The 13,719-nt window shown below is 39.8% G+C and overlaps 1 protein-coding gene across 1 annotated transcript in view; it reads left to right on the plus strand.

Annotated features, from left to right (window-relative positions):
* The window catches only part of TEC (tec protein tyrosine kinase), a 93,130-nt gene extending 82,066 nt beyond the window's left edge, over window positions 1-11,064 (plus strand). Inside the window, 4 exon segments of the mRNA XM_036852423.1 lie at window positions 6,137-6,201; window positions 8,854-8,972; window positions 9,056-9,213; window positions 10,391-11,064. Coding sequence (XP_036708318.1) covers window positions 6,137-6,201; window positions 8,854-8,972; window positions 9,056-9,213; window positions 10,391-10,474 — 426 coding nt within the window. The 3' untranslated portion in view covers window positions 10,475-11,064.
* The last annotated feature ends 2,655 nt before the right edge of the window (window positions 11,065-13,719 follow it).

Genomic DNA, 13,719 nt, shown 5'->3' on the forward strand with positions numbered 1-13,719 from the left:
GTTTTTTGGAAGAGTTTGAGAAAGATGGGTGTTAGCTCTTCTCTAAATGTTTGATAGAATTCACCTGTGAAGCCATCTGGTCCTGGACTTTTGTTTGTTGGAAGATTTTTAATCACAGTTTCAATTTCATTACTTGTGATTGGTCTGTTTATAGTTCTGTTTCTTCCTGGTTCAGTCTTGGAAGGTTATACCTTTCTAAGAATTTGTCCGTTTCTTCCAGGTTGTCCATTTTATTGGCATAGAGTTGCTTGTAGTAGTCTCTTAGGATGCTTTGTATTTCTGCGGTGTCTGTTGTAACTCCTTTTTCATTTCTAATTTTATTGATTTGAGTCCTCTCCCTCTTTTTTTTTTTTTTCCCCACACACACTCACACTGTATTTTATTTTTACAAGAGATAAATAGACTGACATCAAGCATTGTACATGGATGACCACAACAAAAGCAACAATGATTGCAATTACCAAACATGAAACACACTCATACTATGTCATAATATTGACATTCAGTCCAGTAATCCTCCACTGTAGCAGCTCCTTTACTTTGCAGTGAAAATTGATTTGTATATTCTTTGCCTCTGAGTCCTTGTGGGATTTTTTTTTTTAATTCAAACAGAAAGTCACAAAAATTATACTCATCCTCATCAGTTCACTCAGTCCCATGTAATTAATTTTTTTTTTCATCTTGATCTTTTGTTAGCACTTTTATGAGTTATTGATCTTTGCTATTGTTTTCTTTGTTTCTATTTCATTTATTTCTGCTCTGATCTTTATGATTTCTTTCATTCTGCTAACTTTGGGTTTTGTTTGTTCTTCTTTCTCTAGTTCCTTTAGGTGTAAGGTTAGATTGTTTATTTGAGATTTTTCTTGTTTCTTGAGGTAGGCTTGTATAGCTATAAACTTCCCTCCTAGAACTCTTTTGCTGCATCCCATAGGGTTTGGATCGTCGTGTTTTCATTGTCATTTGTCTCTAGGTATTTTTTGATTTCCTCTTTGATTTCTTCAGTGATCTCTTGGTTATTTAGTAATGTATTGTTTAGCCTCCATGTGTTTGTGTTTTTTACATTTTTTCCCTGTAATTCATTTCTAATCTCATAGCATTGTGGTCAGAAGAGATGCTTGATATGATTTCAACTTTCTTAAGTTTACTGAGGCTTTATTTGTGACCCAAGACGTGATCTATCCTGGAGAATGTTCCGTGTGCACTTGAGAAGAAAGTGTAATTTGCTGTTTTTGGTTGGAATGTCCTATAAATATCAGTTAAATCTCTCTGGTCTATTGTGTCATTTAAAGCTTCCTTTTCCTTATTTATTTTAATTCTGGATGATCTGTCCATTGGTGTAAGTGAGGTGTTAAAGTCCCCCACTATTACTGTGTTACTGTCGATTTCCTCTTTTATAGCTGTTAGCAGTTGCCTTATGTATTGAGGTGCTCCTACATTGGGTACATATATATTTATAATTGTTATATCTTCTTGGATTGACCCCTTGATCATTATGTAGTGTCCTTCCTTTTCTCTTATAACATTCTTTATTTTATAGTCTATTTTATCTGATATGAGGATTGCTATTCCAGCTTTATTTTGATTTCCATTTGCATGGAATATCTTTTTCCATCCCCTCACTTTCAGTCTGTATGTGTCCCTAGGTCTGAAGTGGGCCTCTTTTAGACAGCATATGGGTGGGTCTTGTTTTTGTATCCATTCAGCCAGTCTGTGTCTTTTGTTTGGAGCATTTAATCCATTCACATTTAAGGTGGTTATCGATGTGTATGTTCCTATGACCATTTTCTTAATTGTTTTGGGTTTGCTTTTGTAGGTCCTTTTCTTCTCTTGTGTTTCCCACTTAGAGAAGTTCCTTTAGCATTTGTTGTAGAGCTGGTTTGGTGGTGCTGAATTCTCTTACTTGTCTGTAAAGCTTTTGATTTCTCCATCGAATCTGAATGAGATCCTTGCCGGGTAGAGTAATCTTGGTTGTAGGTTCTTCCCTTTCATCACTTTAAGTATATCGTGCCACTCCCTTCTGGCTTGTAGAGTTTCTGCTGAGAAATCAGCTGTTAACTTTGTGGGAGTTCCCTTGTGTGTTATTTGTCATTTTTCCCTTGTTGCTTTCAATAATTTTTCTTTGTCTTTAATTTTTGCCAATTTGATTACTATGTGTCTCGGCATGTTTCTCCTTGGGTTTATCCTGTATGGGACTCGCTGCGCTTCCTGGACTTGGGTGGCTATTTCCTTTCCCACGTTAGGGAAGTTTTCGACTATAATCTCTTCAAATATTTTCTCTGGTCCTTTCTCTCTCTCTTCTCCTTCTGGGACCCCTATAATGCGAATGTTGTTGCATTTAATGTTGCCTCAGAGGTCTCTTAGGCTGTCTTCATTTTTTTTTCATTCTTTTTTCTTTATTCTGTTCCGCGGCAGTGAATTCCACCATTCTGTCTTCCAGGTCACTTATCCGTTCTTCTGCCTCAGTTATTCTGCTATTGATTCCTTCTAGTGTAGTTTTCATTTCAGTTATTTTATTGTTCATCTCTGTTTGTTTGTTCTTTAATTCTTCTAGGTCTTTGTTAAACATTTCTTGCATCTTATCGATCTTTTCCTCCATTGTTTTTCTGAGGTCCTGGATCATCTTCACTATCATTCTTCTGAATTCTTTTTCTGGAAGGTTGCCTATCTTCACTTCATTTAGTTGTTTTTCTGGGGTTTTATCTTGTTCCTTCATCTGGTACATAGCCCTCTGCCTTTTCATCTTGTCTATCTTTCTGTGAATGTGGTTTTTGTTCCACAGGCTACAGGATTGTAGTTCTTCTTGCTTCTGCTCTCCACCTTTTCTTTTTTGCCAGCTGTTGTCATCTCGTGTTTTTGTTGGTAGTCATTCTGACAGGTGTGAGGTGATATCTCATTGTGGTTTTGATTTGCATTTCCCTGATGATTAGTGGTGTTGAGCCCCTTTCCACGTACCTATTAGCCATTTGCATGTCTTTTTTTTTTTTGGCCTTGCCACACAGCATGCGGGATCTTAGTTCCCCAACTAGGATTGAACCTGTGCCCCCTGCAGTGGAAGTGTGGAGTACTAACCACTGGACCGCCAGGGAATTCCCTTGTGTGTCTTTTTTGATAAAATGTGTATTCAGTCCTCTGCTCATTTTTCAATCGAATATTTACTTTTTTGCTGTTGAGTTGAATGAGTTCCTTATATATTTTAGATATTAACCCTTTATCAGGTACATGTTTTACAAATATTTTTTTTCCCATTCTGTAGTTTGCCTTTTCATTTTGTTGATTGTTTCCTTTGCTGTGAAAAAACTTTTTACTTTGGTATAGCCCTAGTTATTTATTACTGCTTTTGTTGCCTGTGCTTTGGTGTCAGATCCAAAAAATCATTGCCAAGACCATGTCAAAGAGCTTTTCCCCTATGTTTTCTTCTAAGAGTTGTATATTTTCAGGTGTTACATTTAAGTCTTTAATCAATTTCAAGTTAATTTTGTGTATGGTGTAAGAGTAGGGTCCAATTTCATTATTTTGCCTATGGATATTTGAATTTCTCAGCACCATTTATGGAAGAGATTATCCTTTCCCCATTGTGTGTTCTTGGTGCCCATGTTAAAGATTAGTTGACCATATATACATGGGTTTATTTCTGGATTCTCTGTCCCGTTCCATTGGTCTATGTCTCTGTTTCTGTGCCAGTACCATACAGTTTTGATTACTATATTTCTGTAATCTAGTTCAAAATCAGGAAATGTGATGCCTCCAGCTTTATTCATTTTCAAGATTGTTTTGGCTATTCAAGGTCTTTTGTAGTTTCGTATGAAATTTAGATTGTTTTTTATATTTCTCTGAAAAATGTAGTGGAATTTTGATAGGGTTGCATTAAATGTGTAGATCATTTTGGGTAGTATGGACATTTTAACAGTATTAATTCTTCCACTCTGTGAACACAGGATATCTTGCCATTTATTTGTGTCTTCTTCAGTTTCTTTCATCAGTGTCTTACAGTTTTCAGTGTACAGATCTTTCACCTGCTTGGTGAAATTTACCTATGTATGTTAATGTTTTTGTTGCTATTGAAATTCACTTGCTTTCTTAATTTCTCTCAGTTCATTGTTAGCGTATAGAAACAAAACTGATTTTTCTATGTTTAGTTTGTATCCTGCAACTTTACTGAGTTCTTTTATTACTTCTAACAGTTTTTTAGTGGAGTCTTTAGAGTTTTCTATATATAAGATCATGTCATCTGCAAACAGAGACAATCTTACTTTTCTATTCCAATTTGGATGCCTTTTATTTCTTTTTCTTACCTAGTTGCTCTGGCTAGGACTTTCAGTACTATGTTCAATAGAAGTGACAAGAGTGGGCATCCTTGTCTTGTTCCTGATCTTGGAAGAAAAGCTTTTAGCTTTTCACCATTGAGTATGTTGTTAGCTGTGGGCTTGTAATATATGACTTTTATTATGTTGAGGTACATTCCTTCTATACCTAACTTGTTGAGAGTTTTTAATCATGAAATGAAAGGATTTTGAATTTTGTCAAATGCTTTTTCTGTATCTGTTGAGATGATCATGTGATTTTTATCCTTCCTTCTGTTAGTGTGGTGTATCACGTTTTTGATTTGCCTATGTCAAACCATCCTTGTATCCCAGGGATAAACACCACTGGATCATGGCGTATGATCCTTTTAATGTGCTGTTGAATTCTGTTTGCTAATATTTTGTTGAGGATTTTTTCATCTATGTTCATCAGCCATATTGGCCTGTATTTTTATTTTCTTTTTGTGTCCTTATCTTGCTTAGGAGTTAGGGCAATGTTGACCTTATAAAATGAGATTGGAAGTGAACCTTTTAAAATTTTTTGGAAGAGTTTGAGAACTTAGGATTGGTGTTAACTCTTCTTTAAATGTTTGGTGGAATTCACCAGTGAAGCCATCCAGTCCTGGGCTTTTCTTTTACAAAACTTTTAAAGATCACATTTTATGACTGGGGCAAAGGACTTTGCAAAATAGAAGATGTGATATGTGTAACATTAGTTATTATTATTATTATGCTCAGTGATGATGAAGAACATCTCTTTGTCATATTGAAACTTGTGAATTTAGCACCTTCCTCTTTTTTGACTTTTAAAACTGATGGAAATCTGTTGTCTACGTGGGTATGGCAGGTTACACCTCTCTACACATACCACACCTTGGTGAAGGCAATTTTGATATGTTTGTGCCTATGATACTGACATCATTAGGGTAGGTTTTTGTCATCCCTTAAGGGAAGATTTTGATGCTTCTGTCTCCTGGGTGAAGAATCCTGGTGACTATAAAGTAAAGGCATGATAAGGTATCTTTATAGGAAGACGGTGATAATCCAGGGAACGGGTATTAACTCATACTTTAAAAGAGACTCTTAAAACGCATTCAACAGGAAATAACCTCGCATAAATGGAATTTGCCATGTACAGAGAATAAAATTCTGAAGCATAAGGAAGAAAAATACATTCTTAGTCTATGGGTTATAGCATGAAAAAGATTGTCATCATGTCTTCCTTCTGAGAAATACTATGTCTTTTTCCAAACTATTTTCTTGAACCTTGTAACCTTAAAGAATGGGGAAGAAAGTATAAATAATCTAGAATTGTATTTGTCATAAATGACAAAGCAAACTATGTTACACATGGCTGTTCTTTTGACTCTTTGGGTTAGAGAAGACCAATCATTGAGCAAAGCCACTGGGTAAAAGATTGTTCACCCATCACTCTGATGCTTGTGTGTTATAAGGCTCGCCTAGTAAGAACCTGAATTAAGGACTTTAAGAGATGTTGTCACTATCAATAAGAAAATCAGATAGTTTAATAAGAATAGAAATGGGTGGGCAAAAAGCTGATTGACCCTCCTATTAGTCCTTGTATAGATATGACAGTTGGCAAAGATTATGTAATAATGCCTTTTTGCACATGAGACTTTTGACCTGTCTTTCTATCCATTCTTTCATATAAATGTTGAAGACATTTCCATAGGGGTAAAAATAAATTTATAAGAGACACCACCTCTGAAAATGTTGACTGGGTTACACTAAATTTAATATAAATAGAACTTATATTTTTCTACTTTTATTGTGGAACTTTGCAACTAATATACCATTATAATGTTGTTTTCCAGGCTGCCAGAAATTGTCTAGTAAATGAGGCAGGAATTGTGAAAGTTTCTGATTTTGGAATGGCTAGGTAAGGCTGAGTATATGTGAACATTTTCTATAAATTTTAGATTAAATTAATGTAAGACTGTGGCCTTTCCCTTGAAAGTACTTGACTTTTTCTTTGCAGTTTGTGTCAACTTCTTCCTCTGATGCCTGTTTAAGAGCTATTTTGAAATATCTTTTGTTCCTTTAACAAAACATTAGAAGTACCCATCATTTTTTTTTAAGTCCCCATCATTTTTGTACGGATTGATTTTTCTGCTTCTTAGTGTTTTTTATATAAGGTTAGAAAATAGATTATCTATATTTTGAAAGATTTCTTTGCTGAATTTGTCTTTTTACTGTTAGCTTTGGCTTTTTCTCAGGTAAACTGTTGAGAAATTATGATTACTTAATACTTCATTATATGGCTTTAGTTGATATTCACATTAGCTTATAGAATTGATAAGCATGGAAATAATCTGCATTGATAAAGCGAAAAAGAAACCCTATTAGATGTCCTGAGATAAAATATATTAAAATAACACAGTATACATTGTGTTAATTATTGTTAATCATTCTCTCCACTAGGTGGTAGTATAGCCCGTTAAATACACTACTTTCTTTTCTCCCTGGTGTGGATTAAATTTCTAGAATCTTTTGTTTTGATAGAAATGTGTTCGGGGTAAGTTTTTAGAATACGCAAATCGGTAATGTTTTTATTCTCTAAATATTTGTAATCTTAATAGGGTGTTAGAAAAGTCCTTTAAAAAGTATTTCATTTGTCCTTTCTTTCCCTCCTTCCTTCATCCATTCATTTATCTGTACACCCATCCATACAAAATTAGGTGCCTGCTCTGTGCCAGGCACAACACTAGAGATTGAACCCTTGCAGAGGATGACATTATCCATGTGAGTCCCTGCCCACGTGCAGGTTAAATTCAGGAGGCGAGAGAAACATAAGACCTGAGAACCACTAAGAAGGGAGAGCACAGAGCGAGGTGACAGAGCAGGGGTCCGCAAACCTCGGCTTCTGGACCACATCTGACCCAACACTTATGTGTGTATGGCCCGTGAGCCAACCACGGTGTTCACATTGTTTAATGGTTGGGAAAAAAAAAACTTTAAAAATATTATGACATGTGAAAATTATCTGAAAGTCAAAAGCCAGTGTCCATAAATAAAGTGTTAATAGGACACAGACTCATTCACAGATGTGCTGGCTGGCTGCTTTCACTCTACAGAGGCCTGCAAAATCTAAAACACTCTTTGTCTGGCCTTTTACAGAAAAAGTTTGCCGACCCCTGTGATAGCGATAACTTGGGGCTGGTGGGGCGGGCGGGTACTGAGTGATGGCGCGGGGCAGGGGTGACGGTAGCGACTTCAAATCTGGTGCCTCTCGAAGGCCTCTTTGAGACCAGGATATCTGAAAAGAGACCCAAAAGGCAGGAAGTAGTCAGTTAGGTGAAAGTCTGAGGATAAAATATTCCAGGTGGCAGAACACCGAGTCCAAAAGCTTGAAATTTGGGATGAGCTTGACCTGCTCAAGAATCAAAAGGGGGTCGGGGTGGTCAGCCCATGGCCAGCATGAGGAACGGTTATAAAGGCAGGCCAGGCCAGGTCTCACTCCTGAGGAAACTCGGGCCGAGGGAGGTTAGAAAGCCATTGCTGTCCGAAATGGGACCAGAACTGCTGGCTGTCAGGGCAATAAGGACCCAGTGCTCTTTGTTTGTTTTCTGTGAAGATATTCTGTATCTAACAGGCAAGGCCTCCAATTTCAGGTTTGATTTTCATATGTTTGGCTTTCAAAAAACCTGTACTTTTGCATCAGCTCCTTTGAAACACTCATTCTACACTCAGTTCAGACTCCCCTGACTGACAGACGCCCATGGTGGCACTGTCACCATCTTTGTCTATACAGCAAAGGAAGTTTGTGCAATCATTTGAATATTTTCCCATGGAGCTTGCAGAAATTAAGCTGGTATGTTCCTATAATACTTAAACACCTTCCTCTTGTAAATACATACTGAACACATTACAGAAAGGGCTGAAGAACCCATATTTAGCACCCCAATTAAGATCCTCCCCAGGGGTAACCAGTGTTACCAGTTTGTGTGTGTCCTTCCAGAAGGACATAAGTATGCTCCCATAGAGAAATTACATAGTATTGTTCTGAGTGTGTGTGTGTATAGAGGATGGACGTCATGGTATATACCTATATACACCACCATGTGCGTACATCATTTTGCAATTTGCTCTTTTTATTTGCTATAGTTTTAAGTTGTGCTCTGTGGAATCATGGGGGCAAAAGCACATGTGCTCCAAGCGCTTTGCACCACTTCCTTTAGAGCAGCTCTGCTTTAGATGTTTTACATGTGGGGCCTTTGGGTAAAATTTTTTGTTTAAACAACAGAACTGCTTCTTAAAAAGAAAGTTTGCAAAACTCTTTTATTGTATGCTGCCTCCAATGCCTTATGAAAAAGAAAAACAGAAAAGTGAAAGCGCAGATAGAATGTCACAGTGCATCCATCTCAAGCACTTAGAGGAAGAGGGCAATTGCAGAGGCGTGGCTGCACACGCAAACAGCCAGCTTCAACCGGATGCCTGTTGGACTTCAGTCAACTGTGCTTTTGATTTTAAGGGGGAGAAAAATTAAAGAACATGTACAAAATACAGACCGTAACTCAGTGTCTTACTCTAGGTATGTTCTGGATGATCAGTACACGAGTTCTTCCGGTGCTAAATTTCCCGTGAAGTGGTGTCCACCTGAGGTGTTTAATTACAGCCGCTTTAGCAGCAAATCAGATATCTGGTCATTTGGTAAGAGCCATGCTCCATTTCCCCTCAACTCTGCCCTGAAGAGGAACTGAGTGCATCGTTTGGCAATCCTTCTCCTCTTCCAGGTGTCTTAATGTGGGAAATATTCACTGAAGGCAGAATGCCCTTTGAGAAAAACACCAACTATGAAGTGGTAACCATGGTTACTCGCGGCCACCGACTCCATCAGCCGAAGTTGGCGTCCAGATATGTATACGAGGTGATGCTGAGATGTTGGCAGGAGGTATAACATTTTTTCGGGTGCTTTTTTCTTCAATCTCTAAAGCATTCAGGGATCTGGGCTTGGTCGATTCAAACTGTGTGGTCTTTATAGCCTAGTGAATGAGCGCATGTTTTATATGATTTCTAACTCTTAAGCAGGAAGCCAGTCTTCTCAACTCAGTCTGAATAATGGGAAGAAGATGTGAAGAAGTGGAAAACACTAATAATTAAGATAGGAAATTCAGGCTGCCACTCCCTTCCCAAGTGGGGCTCCTGCCACAGTCGCCTGAGCTGGGGACTCTGGGGATAAGCCCAGAGAAGTAGCCGTTCTTTCAGTGGACCTCTAGTGTTGTCGAAGTATTACTCTTTCACCAGAGAAGTTTTTTTTCTCCAAGCCTCAGCTTCCTCAGGTCATTTACTCTCAGTCGTCGGAAGTTTTCCTTCGCCCCATGTTAAAATGTCACCTCATAGAAGAGATTAGACACCAAAATGACTTTTGAAAGATAACAGTAACGTTAGCTCACAGGTATGATGTGCTAGGCACTGTGCTGAGTGCTTTCAATTTAGTTCTCGAAATAACCCTTCAAAGTGTGGATACTTTTACTATGACCACTCTGTGGATGAGGATATCAAGTTGTTGCTTGCCTAAGGCCACTTAACTACAGAGAAGCAGAGTCCTGTCTGACTCCAAAGCCCATGCCCTGGTCACTTGCTATAATGCCTCCCAAGAGCATTGATTGGCCTTCTGGCCAAGAAGTGGTGCTAGGGGGAGTGGGGACAATGTGAGCAAAGGTAGGGTGGTGGTAATGAACTTGGTGTGTGTATACAAGGGTAGAGATTGTTCTGATTGAGCATAGGGCCCATGTGAGGGTTTCTGTGGGAAATAAAACTGGGTAGCAAGGGCCTGGGGGAGGGGCAGGTTATAGAGGGCCCTGCGAGTTAGCAGGACTTGATTTTGCAGGCAGTTAGGATCTCTGCTAGGTTCTTGAATGGGATGCCAAAGCCATGTGGCAGAAAGGTTAGTGTAGCAGCAGCACATGCAGGATCGATTAGACCTGTTCGGAGATGCATGTGTGTTCCGGCCCTGAAGCAAGGAGTCCCTTACTCTGGTATGCAATGCTATCTGAGTTGGAGCAGTGAAAAATCATTTTGGGGATGGATTCTGGAACCCACAGCTTCTACTTGATTTTGAATTGTAGAAACCAGAGGGAAGGCCTTCCTTTGAAGATTTGCTGCGCACGATAGATGAACTAGTCGAATGTACAGAAACTTTTGGAAGATAAGTGCTGTGACCGGATGATGTGATGGCTTCCAGATTCCAAAGCACGAGGAAGAAATGGCACTTTGTGGCAAACTTTTAATTTATTTAGCACTTGAACGTGTAGATTGTTTTACTTATAAAGTGGAAACACCTAAAACATTTGCTTCTAGACCAGCCGTAGCTCTGTGACCGAATCTTCTGGATTATGGAAATGCTGCCTTAGACATGATGGTTAAAAGCAGCCACTTTTATTCATTCCACAAGTACTGGAGTGCCCACTATGTGCCAGGCACTGTGCCCAGGCCCCAGGGTCTGCCCATTTTAGGGGTGTATGTGGGGTCATGTTAGCCGGTGCCAGTGGAAAGCCAGGGTAATTGGGAGGGGGAAGGGTATCGGAGCCACCTTCCATCCACCCCTCTCTTCCCTGTGACTTCTACAGAAATCTGGGCTGGGGCATTGTCTAGAATATGGGTTCCGGATGGATCAGGAACCCACCTTGGATAAGTACCCATCTTTTGTTTTGAAACATCTGTTTTCAAGACTGCCATTAGTATTACATTAAAACATATTTGTATGCTGTACATATTGTAAATATATATAATATATAAAGTTATATATTTATAAGAAACATGAGTCGTCTTTTTTTTAATTTGATTTTTATTAGAGTGTAGTTGATTTTATGAGTTGTCTTTTAATTGAAATGTTTAATTCTGTAATATATGAGCCAACCCTCTTAGGACTAGGGATTTTACCTTACAGCCGTCAATTCCTTTTCCCCTGAGGATCAAATATTCCCTACTGAAGAGAAAAATGTCTGGACCCTTCTATCACTAATGCCCCCTCCTCACTTGGGTAGCCATGTTTGAGGTGCCTGTCCAGCTTAAGCCCCCAGTAGGGGCTGTGTTTGGGCTAAGTGGACCTGCCCATGGTATCCACAGCTAATTGGAGTTGGATGGAAAATTGAGCCTAGGGGCAATCGATCAGTTTCTGTGTCTTAAGAATCTGCCCCTGGACATAAATGTGGAAGTGTGCTCTGGAGCAGAAGGGTCAGATGATGTTCACCGTAAAGGCCGTCCCAGCTGCACGCAAGACCCAGGAGCAAGCCAAGTTCTGGCGGAATTCAGGGAGCAGCCAGGAAAAATGGAGAGCATGGCATCTGAGCTGTCTCCCAGATGGCTTTCAGGAGGCCAGGTTGGACTTGGGTTCCTGCATCAGAGAGATTGTCTGTTATAGCTTCATAGTAGACCCTGCAATTGAGTTTATTTGAGTGGGTTTCTGACCCTTATAATTTCTGACCAGGACACCATCTGAGTTAGAGCCTCATTTACGCATGAGCCCAGGGAAAAGAAAGGCAGTCTCCCATCATGAAAGCAAGGCCGTGTATCGCCCCACACTGTATTGTTGGTTTTGTGGGCATAGAAAGCCCAGGAAGACACAGGGCTTTTCTTCGGGAGTTCGTCTGCTCTGGGGGACCGTGGTCTCCCCCATGCTGTGGAGCATTGTGTGAACACTCTTTACATAGCGTTCACATAAGTAGTTCTTATGTGAAGAAGCTACTTAACGCCCAGCGACGAGTTGTCTCAGTCAACAGCATCCCACAGAACATTCTCCAGGAACAGCTGACGAGGTTAAACCACAGTGTTGCCAAGGAAACAGCTCACAGGTGGGCAATGCTAGGTTCAGGAGTTTATCCCCCTGGTTTCCCAAGCAAGTAACGGGCCAGAAGTTGTGCCCATGGCCTCGGAATAGCACAAATACTATTCCCTGGCTGCCTGTTTCCTCGAGGACCCCCTGTAGACCTTGGGACGTGAAAAAGGCATCTCTGTGGTTTGTGTTTGAAGCACTAAGAAGTCTTATCCATTCACGTGGGGCCCAAAGGAACCTGTGTAGAGCAGGACTCAGGATCCCAGAGGATTTATTATGGCTCTTGCTTCCGAGAATGAGCTGAGGCCTCTACATTTGATTCTTTTTAAGCTACGTCCTCAAGGCCCACTTCCTCTACCATCTTCAAGTCTCATTAACAAGGGAGTGGCTTCTTTTGTCACATGCCAGGTTGTTGGGACCCGGATAGCATGTCCTCTGCGTGTGACTTCTTATTTCCCTATGTTTCCGCTAAGGATCTAGAGGCAAGAGCAAGCAAAGTCAAGGTCAATGACCCATCTACCCTCTTTTGTTGATTGCACTGGCTTGAATATTATAGCAGTGGTACTAGAACCATTTAACTCACTAAGTGCTTTAATGGTTAAAAAAATTATTATACAAGCTGCGTTTATGGAAAATCAAGACCTTTTAAGGGACACAGGCAGTGGCTGGCTTCTCTGAGTAGCACCTTCATATGACCATGGAGAATCATCTTTCCATTCTGGTCAGTTCATCCCCTGAAGGCTGTCTTCTATCCTTCCCTGTCCCCCCCTTATAATGGAAAAAAAATAAAATATTTATCCTAAGCCTTGTCACAATCTGTTTGCCACCTTCCTTCTCATCTTCCCGTTTAACTGTACCCCCATCACAGAAATATACACACCTGTTAACTGAATTATAGCTCATTCAAGGGGTTGGCTGTATGCGAGCTGTACCCTGCTATCATTGTCATACCTTTCTCCTTCCTTCGTCTCTCACCTTGACTCCTCCCACCCCTCTCAGCCCCATCCCATACTTCCCTTTTGACCTTGAGGAACTGTGTTTAAAGTGCTAGGTGGCTTTGAAGAGAGAGGAGAAAGTATAGCCCTTGCCCTAATAGTTAACGTATACTTTTGATGGGAAAACAAGATTTGGCAACATTTGGGAATATTTTCTTCAAAAATCTTTAAATATTTCACTAGAGCTTAAAAAAAAAAAAGTTTTTATATCAAACCATAGCTACAGCTAAAGGAGAAGTAAAAATAGAAGAATCCACCCAGAATGTGTAAAGAGATCTTAATCTATAAAGCAGGAAATAGGAAGGGCAACGTGAATCTGCTGTGTCTTCAGTGCAGTGGTTCCCTTTGGTTTTACTTTTTGGTTATTTTTCAGTGGGATGAAGTGAAACTCCTAAGTGCGTTTTTATTGTTGATGTTGTTGTGTTTGTAGCTCTCGGCCACGCCCCAGTCACCTGGGGATGGATTAGTTTTCCCTCCTGCCCCGCAAAATAAACTTTCCTCATACGGTGCCTGAAGTGTTAGTACTGAGTAGGAGGACAGAATATTCTAGACGTGGTACTTCAAAACTTACAGTCTAATTCTGTTTCTACCACTAACGGTGTCCCTTATCTTATCTGTGCCTCCAATT

Source organism: Balaenoptera musculus, chromosome 5 (assembly GCF_009873245.2).
Source record: "Balaenoptera musculus isolate JJ_BM4_2016_0621 chromosome 5, mBalMus1.pri.v3, whole genome shotgun sequence".
NCBI lineage: Eukaryota > Metazoa > Chordata > Mammalia > Artiodactyla > Balaenopteridae > Balaenoptera > Balaenoptera musculus.